General features: G+C 54.4%; 4 protein-coding genes across 4 annotated transcripts; 1 reads left to right on the top strand and 3 right to left on the bottom strand.

Moving 5' to 3' along the window:
* Positions 1–209: 209 nt before the first annotated feature.
* On the bottom strand, positions 210–3,434 carry C8Q71DRAFT_468671 (permease for cytosine/purines, uracil, thiamine, allantoin-domain-containing protein). The gene is made up of 23 exons (XM_047918736.1): positions 3,186–3,434; positions 2,887–3,113; positions 2,789–2,836; positions 2,697–2,732; positions 2,630–2,638; positions 2,546–2,580; positions 2,474–2,481; positions 2,396–2,420; positions 2,327–2,339; positions 2,220–2,273; positions 2,070–2,162; positions 1,919–2,014; positions 1,832–1,870; positions 1,700–1,783; positions 1,518–1,637; positions 1,436–1,452; positions 1,364–1,376; positions 1,230–1,313; positions 1,160–1,171; positions 983–1,107; positions 819–921; positions 625–767; positions 210–569 (listed from the first exon to the last, which is right to left on the bottom strand). The coding sequence occupies exons 1-23, from the start codon at positions 3,267–3,269 to the stop codon at positions 388–390; spliced, it is 1,650 nt and encodes a 549-aa protein (XP_047781574.1). The 5' UTR covers positions 3,270–3,434; the 3' UTR covers positions 210–387.
* Positions 3,435–4,268: 834 nt separating this feature from the next.
* C8Q71DRAFT_744848 (60S ribosomal protein L37) lies at positions 4,269–5,141 on the top strand. The gene is made up of 6 exons (XM_047922974.1): positions 4,269–4,345; positions 4,402–4,446; positions 4,520–4,555; positions 4,617–4,664; positions 4,722–4,831; positions 4,883–5,141. Exons 1-6 carry the CDS (start codon positions 4,343–4,345, stop codon positions 4,917–4,919), a joined length of 279 nt encoding a protein of 92 aa, XP_047781573.1. The 5' UTR covers positions 4,269–4,342; the 3' UTR covers positions 4,920–5,141.
* On the bottom strand, positions 5,142–6,704 carry C8Q71DRAFT_744844 (uncharacterized protein). The gene is made up of 5 exons (XM_047922973.1): positions 6,591–6,704; positions 6,297–6,542; positions 6,061–6,235; positions 5,942–6,006; positions 5,142–5,866 (listed from the first exon to the last, which is right to left on the bottom strand). Exons 1-5 carry the CDS (start codon positions 6,646–6,648, stop codon positions 5,178–5,180), a joined length of 1,233 nt encoding a protein of 410 aa, XP_047781572.1. The 5' UTR covers positions 6,649–6,704; the 3' UTR covers positions 5,142–5,177.
* Positions 6,705–7,163: 459 nt separating this feature from the next.
* On the bottom strand, positions 7,164–8,607 carry C8Q71DRAFT_795161 (Clavaminate synthase-like protein; the record flags this gene model as incomplete). Its single annotated transcript, XM_047925594.1, has 7 exons — positions 7,164–7,277; positions 7,315–7,513; positions 7,570–7,658; positions 7,724–7,795; positions 7,853–8,228; positions 8,288–8,410; positions 8,462–8,607. 7 exons carry the CDS (start codon positions 8,605–8,607, stop codon positions 7,164–7,166), a joined length of 1,119 nt encoding a protein of 372 aa, XP_047781571.1.
* Positions 8,608–11,777: the final 3,170 nt, after the last annotated feature.

The raw sequence follows: 11,777 nt of genomic DNA, 5'->3' as shown, positions 1-11,777 counted from the left end.
CGCCCCAACGACACCCTGGGCTCTGGGCAGCTGGGAAAATCGTCTGCTCTCGAGTCAATATTAGTTGTGCGACAGTCGCGAAGTTTCGCTGCAACTCCTGGCGAGCGTTCGACGTTCAGCGCTAACTTACGACGACGCTGACAACAACGCGGTCACGTGGTTAGGATGAGAATTCGCGACGCGTAGCCTAGTTTGGCGCAATATTGCCATTCGTTCTAAATCTCAGGCCTCGCATTGGCAAAACCGGTGTTCTCCCAATTCTATCCCTAGTACATCATCGAACACCACCCTCATACATTTTCTACATATGCACACAGCGTGCGCATTGGTCTCTATGGCATGCGCATCAGAAGACAGCGCGGCCTTTGATTGTTAGTTCTAGCAAGTCTAAACCCCCGACACCGTAACGTCAGTACCTTCGTCCTTCTCGATCGTACTGACTTTGTCGGATATGGAACCCTCCGCCGGTTGAAACATGCTCTCGTCATGATAGTTCGTGCCGATGCCAAGCCCAGGCGGTTTCGAGATGGTGCATATGAGCCAGAACGCAGCGAAGGACACAAAAAGGCCTGCCATTTATCACTATCAGAGTCGTCCCCGCAGGTGGACGCAGACGATACTCACCAACGAAGAACGTCATGTGGAAGGTTCTGACCCAACCATTGTATGCCGCTGGGTTTCTGACTGTCATGATCATTCCAGGCATAGTGGGGAAGACCCCGATCGCCCAAGCGACCAGTGCCCGCCAGTGTAAGCCGTGCCAATACCTAAAAAAATTCAGTATTATCACTTGTTAACTGATTTCTCTGTGGACGTACCAGTAGATTGAGGTGCTGTTGCCGACATAGCAGTCCTCGAGTTTGATGACGCACCGTCGTACGGCGAGGTAGTCAGCAAGCATAACACCAGTAAACGGAGCCACTACAGAGCATGAATGAGTCAGTCCACCACGTTTGTGCCATGTGCCAATAGGGAGACATACGGAAGATTCCGAAGCCCGACAGGACGGTGAGGAATGTCGCGGCGTTGGAGAGGTACTGCCATGGGTTGGAAGCGAGGCCGAGGAAAGCTAGGAGGTAAGCACCCCTTCTGATGTTCATGTAGCGCCTAGCCGACGTTGCGTTAGACAATGGGGTTACCAGAATGCGCCCCTACTCACGGCATGATTCCACTATGGTCAACGAATAAAATCAGCACTGGTGTATTTTCACAACAGAAGGAACACTCACGCTAAGTCCATTCCTGCACTGACAGAGTTAAGCACGATACTGATACCGAGTTGCGCACAGACGCATCCGAGGCCTGCAAAGAAACTGTATGGACATCAGCCTCTGATCCACCCGAAGTGAGAATTTGTCCGTACACTCCGCATCGAGCTACGTGCACACGGTCAGATCACGAAAGTAAAGCATTCGATAGGGCAACGTTCGCTCACCTCGAGGAGAATCGTTGCTATTAAGGGTCACAGAACAAGCGTTAGTTCACCTCCGCCAGTGAGTGGTGCAGCGCAGACTTACTAAAACTCCTGCAGCGCGCTCAACAGCTGGAACGGCTCCCAAACGAGTTCCCCGATGATCTGCTGCGCGCACGACGTGACGATGATACCTATAACAGCGCATACGATGATCGTGAGTGGCCTGTTCGGACATACCATATGTTAGCGAGGAACAGGCTGAAGACTATACACGAATGAACGTACGCCGCGACGAGCTGCGAGAGAGTCGGAGCATATGGCCTGTTGGCGTAACGCGTCCAGTCGCTCTGGCCCAGTGTACCTCCACCCCTGCTCACGTCAGTCACCGGAACTGCGGTAGGTATAGCTACCACCTACCATGATCCCAGGATAGCAGTGATGCCGAACATCATTGCCCTGTCGAGAATGAGATGCTGCTTGCGGACGGCTCGGAGAAGTACCTACCAGCCTATGCTGCCGTTCGCCGGTTCCCCTGGTTCTTTGAACAATGGCCCAGGTCCGTGGACGTTGGACACGGCCCAGATGAGAAGCCCCAGAAGACTGAGGAAACAGTCGATGAGATATGGGCAATCGCTGGAGACTAAAGACTACTCACGTTCCGCCAAACATGATCGACGAGACGATGAATGGCTTCTGGAGCCTCTCTGGAGGGATGCGCATGATCGCAATGAAGAAGATGTAGTAGATGCTGAACACGCGGAGTTCAAACCTCGCTTGTCTGATGAAAGAGTGACGCGGGACTCACATCATCGCGATGAAGTCCTTGAGGAGCAGGATGCCACCCGCCAAGGTGTGCTTCCTATGTCTCATGAGCATCTGACGGTCACCGCAGCAGCGCAATTATACACGCACATGTGAGCAAATCCTGTTCAGACGTATGTCAGCGGTCTCCCAACGATGTCGACATGTATAATAACGTACCAGGGATGATGGCACCAATGACCACCTGAGCTAGCGAATTTAGTACTGCATGACGTGTGCGGGTGCTGAGTTGCATACCGCCGTGGCTGGTGATAGCGGGAGAGTATCAGTATTGCGGGGTAAATGCGTGCCAGAGTGAAGCAAATGTACCTTGTCCTCCCCAGTACGCTTGCAGTCCATCCCAGCTGAGGAAGTGTTTAGCGCTAAGTTCCGCGAATGGCAGTATACACTTACAAGATCGTCCTGGTAGGCTGATGTGAGCACAGGGAATCAACAGACGCGAGACAGAGCAGCGACTTACGTGAATGAGCGGATGATGATAGGGAAGTACGCCCCTCTACGCAACGAGTATTAGGCACAGATGTCCAACAGCTTCGATGAACGCAGGTTTACCTCATGCCCCAGGTGAACCGGGAGGCGACGGTGAAGCCTATATGATGCCTATTTGGCCGTTGAGCACGATCCAGATGCGTCGAACGGATGCTACATACCTCTCCCCCATCCAACCACAGGAAATGGATAGGAAACCTGTGCACAGCGCGCCGACCACGAGAGCGCCGATCGCCTGCTGAGGAGTCAAGCCATACGACAACAATGTGCTACCCGTGGTGTACGCGGAGATGCACAGGCCACTGATACACCAATAGATGAAGTACGACCAGATCGCGTACGTTCGTCGCTCGGCGGGCATGGGGATCAAGTCCCTATTGGTCCAGTGCTACACATGTGTATGAGTAGGCGTCAGTCAACGATCCACGTTCTAAAGTGGCATGAGAGCCGAAGCACGTACGTCGTTCTTGTACCCCGCATTGGCGTCAATGGGCACCTCGATGAACTTGAGGAACCGTTCCTTCGCGCTTCCTGGACGAACCATGTCGACTGTGTGACCTTCGAAGCAGAGGCAGAACAGCGCGGATTGCAGTGTCCGGGTCAAATCTCTCTTATAGAATTCGCTCCGAAGTGGTCGGGATGATAAGACACAGGTGCAAGGCGCTACTATAGAACGCCCGGACGCTAAGATCCACAGGGGCGCGCTGAGGCCGTCGATTTGGAGCTCAGCGGCGGTGGGTGCCAGATACTTGATAAGTACCCCGCAAGTAATCCGCGACGATGTTTACACGGCCTTTACCAGCTGGCACAAGGCCCAGGCAAGGCCTGCGAGTGAACAGCTGCACCTACTTCAAACCCATTACCGAGTCAATAGAGTGCGACCATAGCAAAAGATGTCCGAACAGGACTCGGACTTGCCTGCGCCAAACGAATGCTTGAATGCAATTATTGCGCGGCTGTGTGCCTCGTAGATATCCACCGCTCCTCGGGTGCAGAGACACAGGATGTCCAGATACCGAAGAGGAGTATGACCGAGTCACCGAACGTTTGAGAATATAGCAGATAGTGTACAGGGGCGTACAATCTAGCCAGCACTCGGCGTTCAAGCAGGGACGAAGGTGCCTGCAGTTCGAGCCTTGGAACGGGTGCGGAGACGAAGATAACCACCGACGCCAGGCACACATATCTTACCGCAGCGACTTGCGCAGATCCTGAGGCTCGATTGGCATGCCGCCCTAGGTTGCTCAGGAGCGGTCGACGGAGCACAGTATCCGTGAAGACCTCTGAGATAAGGACTTGAACTTGAACGTTCAGCGAGAGTCGTCGCAAGCCAAACCGAGAGGGCAATTGACAATCCTGGAATGAGCGATACAAATTGTGTCGAGATGGTTGTAGAGTACAGAGTCTCAGACTAGCCAGGACTTGGTCAGAAGAGGCTGCCCAGTGCCACCGACGCGCCCAACGCGACCCGGCGCGCGCTCCTTGGGCGCTACATCAAGTTACATAAGCATTTGGTGGCTGGGAACAGCTGTACAGTTCCTCCCACACTTCCACACGCACCTCGGTAGTTGTGAATTCCAAGCACGCTGGTCTCCTCAACGCAAGCCCCTCCTCAAGATGGTGAGTACGCTACGCCGCTGCATATGTGACGCTTACCGAGTAACCCATCTGCGCAGACGAAACGAACCCGCAAGGTTGGCGTGACTGGAAAGTACGGTACCGTGAGTTTTCTTGGAGTTGCAGCGGAAGCGTGCAGGGCGGCGGTGGACTGACGAGGGTACTTGGGATGTCTAGCGTTACGGTGCCTCCCTGCGTAAGCAGGTGAAAAAGGTGCGCTTGCAACCTCTCGATGCAGTTGCGCGGCGTGCTAACGGAGTTCTTGACCTCTTAGATGGAAATCACGCAGCACGCCCGGTACACCTGCACGTTCTGCGGCAAGGTGCGTACAGCCATATCCAATCGCGGAACCCATCCCTTAACTCTTTGTCTTTTGCAGGACTCCGTGAAGCGCCAGGCAGTGGGTATCTGGAAGTGCGGGTCATGCAAGAAGGTGATCGCGGGTGGGGCTTGGACGGTATCGACAACAGCAGCTGCCACTGTCCGCAGGTATGTCCATTCAAGTTATCCATGTAGAACTGCATCTGAGCTCGCGATCAGCACTGTCCGCCGGTTGCGCGAGTTGACCGAGGCGTAGGGTCCTATCTGTCGTTCTCGTATTTTCATGCTCTGTATTTGCCTCCACGCACGCTGCATATGTACATGCACTATGAACCACTCGACTACACCATGACCAGGGTGCAATGCAATGTACTCTTAAAAGCTCTTGCAGCGCGCCGAGGTCTCGAGCGGCATGAGGATGAAACATCAACGGAAATGTATTACACTTGTTCAATGACACACTGCACATGCATGCTACACTGGGGTATGACGACTATACAAGACAGCCAATAATTCAGACATCTTCAACGCTCGGTGACGGCTCTGTGTGGGGCTCCGACTGTTCCTCGCCCTCTTCGTCATCATCCTCTCCGTCCTCGTCACTCTCTTCATCTTCGTCATCTTCGCTTTCGCTCTCGTGGAACGTGAGTGAGATGAACTCATCGCCGAGCTGTGCATCCTCTGCAGTCACCGGATGAGAACTGGAAGCATCAGAACCAGCACCAGGCTCAACAGAAGAAGCAGGAGCTGCGGCGGAGCTCTGTCCAGCAGAGACGTCCGCGCCGTCAGTATGCGTGGAGGTTACCGTGGGAGGGACAATCTTGCGGGTGCGGTTGGCGCGGATGACATGGGGCAGCTTGCAGCCCTTGGTCGTGCAGGCGCCCTTCTCCGCGAAGTCGGGGCATTCACGGACGTGTTGCCTGTCGCAGTCCAGGCCCTTCTCGCAGTAGCCGAGCACCGCAAAGTCGCGGCAGACGCCGACGCGCTGGCCGACGCGGACGTGCGGGAACGGGCAGTTCCGCCGCGTGCACCGGCCGTTGTTCGCGAAGTGCACGCAGAGCGGCGTGCGTTCTGGCGTCGGGTCGTGCGAGAGCGGGCAGGTCTCAGCCGTGTTGGGGCAGTTGCCCTGCAGGAAGGGCCAGCAGATGGCGATCTTGGACGGGTCATGCTGGTACATGCACGTCAAGCCGCGGTTGCAGGCACCTAGAGGACGCAGTCGCGGGAGCAGTTCCATGTTCGCGCATGGATCAGGCTGACTTATCGGAGCTGACGACGTACCTGTGGTTGTGAACCGAGGACAAGGCTTATTCAAGTACTTCCGCTTGTTGGACACGCGGCGGTTCCTGCAAAGCCATTGAGTTTGAAATGGCGAGAGCGTACGCACAGGTCGAACTGACTGATAAGGTCTCTTCGAGTTGTTGAGAGTCATGTTGCGACCCGCTGGGCGTAACCTACGAGACGTCTTGGGTTTGTATGTGCGATTGGCATTAACCATTGTTCCAGCCTTGTCTCTGATGAAGGCGGATTTGGCTGGCAGGGGCCGCGTTAGGGCACTTGATGTCGATTTGGCCACTACAACGCAGAGTCAATCATAGCGCATTCGTTGACGAATATCAGAGTATGGAAGACTCACGGTCTTTACGAACTAGGCTCCGCCCCGATGCTTCGAAGGTGACTCCTCCGATAACAACATCGTGTTTCTGCGCGTTAGATGATTGCTCAATGGGTTGGGAGCGTGATACGGGTGCACTCTGTAGACGTGCAGCAGGCTTGCTAGGCGGCTTGTAGTTCGGATTAACGTAGATGTTGCCCCTCGCAGGCCGTCCTGCTGGGCGCGGTTGCGGGTGAGGTTCTCCAGTCTTGTGGCGGTTGATAACACCTGCCCGAAGGTAAGCAACGCGGTCAACGACCTTTACTGAGCACCTGCCTGTGAGTCGGGCTATCTCGAGCTTGAGAGCTGCTGCCGAGGTAGAGGGCGCGTCCATGGTAATCAAGAGTCAAGTCGGTGAGGCAGTAGGGTTCTGTTGAGGCCGACGTAGTCACTGTCAGCGGGCGCGCGACCATTCCCACGTGGCTCATGCAAGCAAGTGCAAACTCGCCACAGCAGGCCACAGGCCCACAGCCCCATGTTACAGACGAACGCCATTCAAATTGTCACTGATATTCTACTTAGGCTCTACCAGGCTCTTCGTCGTCCGTAGTTCTCTAGACAGAGCTAGAATATATTGCTGATATAGCCTTCATAGACAATTTGGATCGGTTAAGTTTACTGCTCATGTCCCTGTGCCGCATTCAAGTCGTGTAGCAAGAGGCAGAGCTCACTGGCCTGATATTCAGATGTTCAACGTTCACATCTATTTGAGATTACAGTTCCGTAAACTGAGAAGTACTGCAGGCGGGCTCGAACGGTGTTCTTGAAGCCAGTCTTACTACAGCGCTTGGCAACATCGCGACGACATGTACTCGGGAGTCAGGACCACTGCCGACACCAGGCTATCCTTCACGCACCCACAGCAGCGTCAGGAGCCGCCACCTGGGTGATCTTACCATAATCCTCCGTCCCAAGGTGCGCCGTGTAGCTCTCCACGCCCTTACAAGACAACTTCGTCAGCGGCTGCAGTCCGCAAACATGCATCACGCAGAACACTTACGTTGTAGTTCCCCGTCCGGAGGTACTTAAGCCGGCGAACGAGCCACTCGCCCGCGGTGCCCTTGTCCTCCTGTATTGTCTCCGCGCCGTCCGGGGTGGATGCCATCGGGACGAGAGGCCGGAGGACGACCGAGTCGTGCGGACGCGTGAAGAACGCCAGGGAGTAGCGTTCGAACATCGCTTGGGCGCGCGGAGGGGAGCTGATACGCATCGACCGGTTGAGTATGATGCAGTGAGGCATAGGCATAGAGCTTACACGACGCGGTGCATATTCGAGCGGATGAGCCCGCCACTGAAGATGTTCAGCGAGTCGCCGACGTTGCAGATCGCGTGGCCGGGGATGGGCTGCACAATGAATAACATGTGAGCTTTCATCTTCGAAGGTCTTGCAATAGCGAGTCGTTACGCACCCGGATGTACATCCAGTCTTCCGTCCCAGGCGCGAGGACCTGCAGACCGCCGACACGATTATGGAGGAACGACTATCGGAACTATTTAGTCACCGGGAGTATCTGCCAACACACGCATTCACTGCTCACCAAGGACCCGAAGTCAGTGTGCGCGCCCAACAATGCCTGCCGTTCCAAAGCCTCCTTGTCCTTCCCGTTCTGCGGCGGCGTCCGTATGACCCTAGCGACGCACCCACTCTTTTCCTTCGTGCGATGCAGATCCGCCAGCGTGCCCTCCTTCAGCCCAAGCTTGTCGTTCAGCACGCCGAGCAGCGTGTGGTTGATAGCGAGGGACTTGCGCATGAATGGGCGGAGGACGGTCGGGATTGCATCGGCGACGAGGGGTGGGTAGGTGCGGTGCACGGGCGCGGGAAAGGCAAGAACATCGTCCTTCGCGACGTCGAGGAACTCGGTCTCGTCAAGTGTGCCGTGCTCGTCTGCGGTGTGGAACCCTGCCGCTTTGTATCTGATGTGAGGCCGTACATGAGCTCGCTTTCTTACCTCTGATATTCGGGAAACTAGTACCCGAACTGCTCGCCGTCATCGCCTTCCTCGTATGCCATCTTCTCCTCGAGGGGCAATTCCATGAAAGCCTTTCCCATATTGAACATGGCCTCCACCTCCGCCTCGGCACCGTGTTCCTTTAAGCTGGGTACTCTCAGATTTCGCGCTGTACGGACCCGAGACAGAGGTACTCACTACCAGAATCCAAGCTGCGTAGCAGCTTGCCACAGCCTATCTCGCTCTATCTCATCGCCTCCCTGAATCAAGGCATAGTCGATGACAAAGAGAGGATGGGTCGGTACGTCGTTCGGGAAGGGAGGAGCCTGAGCGACGTTACTCATGGTGCGTTACAGATGGGTGCGACGATACTCGTTATCGAGGCGTGCGAGGGCCATAGAGGATGATGATACCTATATTAGAGCAATGGAGCTGCGAGAGCACAGATAAGTCAGCGGCTGAGGATAACGGGGCTGCTTCGCACCTGCAGAAGACGTAGCTTCGCCTTCTCCGGGAGTCCGTTCCAACTCTAGGTCAGGAGGCCATTCAAATGTCCCCCTCGGGTGGTTCGCCCATACTAATGAGGCAAACGAATGGAAAGGCACATTGAGTTCGGAGAATCCTTGAGCGGGGCGACCTGGTTCATCGAAACCAAAGGACTGCTAAGTTAGTAGTATGCTTCGATACCGTCGATATGTTGGTCACTGAGGTCGCGGCTGCGCCGTCATTGCAAAGTTGATCCTTCCAGCCGTAATCTGAGTATTGATGTCATGATACCTATGGTAATGGTAGGCTGGAAATTCAACGGAAGCATACTATTTGCTGCCAGGCGACTGGCAGCTACGCCCCAGGCGGCGGTGCGGAGGAGGACAAGAGTGCTATGCGTTGACGGCCCGGTACATATAGGGCCCGGTCACCGCGGCCAGGTGGCGCGCATCGCCAAAAGCGAGAAAATGTTACAAGGGCATACAAGGGCTTGTAAGATGGCATCAGCAATCTAAGGTACAGCATTCTGACGGTCGAGATTACAATAGATTACCGCGCACCTACCGTCTGGCCAATGTCTGCAAGCGATGTAAGAAGTGCCAGGATGTCTGTCCTTATACGATTTTATATTGCATTGCAATGCCAGGGCGGGGACGGCGCAAATGAGCACAATAAAATTGATTTCTCAGTTGTTTCACCCTCATGCCACTCAATTATGGATCACAGCCGTCTCGAGAGGTTCATTGATAAACGATGAATAAATGCACATTCTACGTATGACGGTACAACTGGTACATGACCCTAGTACTGGATAGCTCCCATTCAGCCGGACATGTCAGTATGGTCTGCAAACCCGAGTCGAACCTCCAAGTCAAGACTTCAGTACGTACTACGCACAGACGAGATCTAAGCAAAACATGGTCTCGTACCCATCCGTGTGGACGCACCCCACCACCGCTCCGACACGTCTGGGGCAGTGTGTGAGGGCGACCCCCCCTTTGAATAGACGCCCGCGTAGCGCCGGAAGTAACGGTCACATCAATGATGCACCTGCCTAAATGAGACGGTGGCTGAAGGTCACGAATGTTGTCGCGCCCTTTGTCCGTTCAATTTTGAAGGTGAGACTGAGCGGATCATAATATCTGAGCCCCGAATAGCTTGAGATTATGTATTTGCATGTGTAAGATGTGTATGACAATTCTTTCGAGTGCCTTGCATTATATTCCGAGGCAAAAGATAGTACATGCCTAATAGTAGTATGCGCCACCACCGCAGCTACTGCGCAACACTGGTCTCGAGCCCCAACTGGACGGCAGCAAGCTCAGAGAGGACAAGAAATATTGCTGTTGGGAACCGGGCGAGTATGTGGAACATGCTGAGGGGGCATAGGCGCCGGGATACATCGCACAAGCGCCCGACTCTCGTACCGCATAGATTTATCGTTGTTCATGTCCATTTCAATTAAGTTCTCTGTCTGACTCACCTGCGGCTCGTTTATTCGCTTCATTTTTACTGTGCTTGGAGTAGCGTCGGAGTTTCTGCCCGTATCGCCGCCGCCAGCAATTCGTCCCCATTATAATTGTGATGGCGGCGTTTCGTCTACGCTTACGGTGTTACAGGAGTTGAAGACGTCACACAGTGGGTGTTCACATACAAGATGATGTATTCCGCAGCTCGTAATGAGATATATGTATACTATCAAAAACAATAGAATTTCGTACTAGTAAACGATTTAGCAATACACTGCAAAGTTGTACATCGCGTAGCGCAGGTCGTAGTCAGCGCGTGAGCTCGCCGCGTGTACTCCGTCACGCGGTACCATAAGTACTGTAAGTACGTCGGGCTGTAGGCAAAGCTTCGGTGCGAGGATCTTGCGTACTCACCGCCGTTCCGTCGCACTATCGACTTCACGCGTGGTTCCGACCTTGGACGCTACGCTGACTGCGCAAGTGCAACCGAGTCCCGACCAGCCCGATGCGGCGCGATGATGGTACCCGCACCGTGACTAATGACCCGGACCGGTTGACCTAGGAGGACATCAAGTGTACCGTTTTTGTCAGCCCGCATTTGCCTGTGATGTTACGACTCCTTACTCCTTGCGTGTTTGCCTATATGCAACCCCCGCCGCTCGTTCCTTCGGCTTGTCAATGTCAATTATTATCAACGTCAAAACAGACTTGCAAGAGCGAAGAACTTACCTGCAGTGCAGAGTACATGGTTGGGACGCGGTAAATTAGAATAGTAAGTATTTTGACTGTGGAGTGAACTGAGCATGAAGCCAAGTGTAAACTGAACCACAGAGTCAGTTACGAACAGATTACTACGGAGAAATGCTGATGCAGCTCTATGAATAGCGGCTACAATTACTACGTCGAGAGAGGGAACATCATCATTGACCTTCAGCCACCGTCTCATTTAGGCAGGTGCATCATTGATGTGACCGTTACTTCCGGCGCTACGCGGGCGTCTATTCAAAGGGGGGGTCGCCCTCACACACTGCCCCAGACGTGTCGGAGCGGTGGTGGGGTGCGTCCACACGGATGGGTACGAGACCAGCAAAACATTAGTTAATACGACACATGAGATCCAGTCAGTTAAGGTACATACCAAGCAGGCAAGACCGTAGAAGAGGAGTACAAAACATGTACTGAGTTGTGTAGTCTCGCCGCAATACCCTGCACATAGCATGCAGGTATTACGGCAAGGCAACACAACTCATCCAAGTCGTCCTCACCGAAGTCTCTCAAAGGGCCTGAGACATTTCCGCCCACGTCTCCCTTTCTTATGCGCGGCGGTAAGGCAGTTCTGGGGTCCTGCTATGCGGCTAGCTGTGCTGCGCGGTTGGGGTGGCGACATCGCGACGGGACGTCCGCGCGACTGATGCTGCGGGCGCATCAGATGTGTCATATCCAATATGTGGGTGCTTACCGGAGAATTCGTAAGACTCGCCGAGCAGGGATCAGCGCTCCATCAGGAAGTCGTGCAACTTGTCTGACGGCGCTGTCAGTGATGTCAGAAGCGCTCAGAT

This window comes from Rhodofomes roseus (genome assembly GCF_022264815.1).
Source record: "Rhodofomes roseus strain CIRM-BRFM 1785 chromosome Unknown C8Q71scaffold_5, whole genome shotgun sequence".
NCBI lineage: Eukaryota > Fungi > Basidiomycota > Agaricomycetes > Polyporales > Fomitopsidaceae > Rhodofomes > Rhodofomes roseus.
This window is presented reverse-complemented; position numbering and strand designations above follow the sequence as displayed.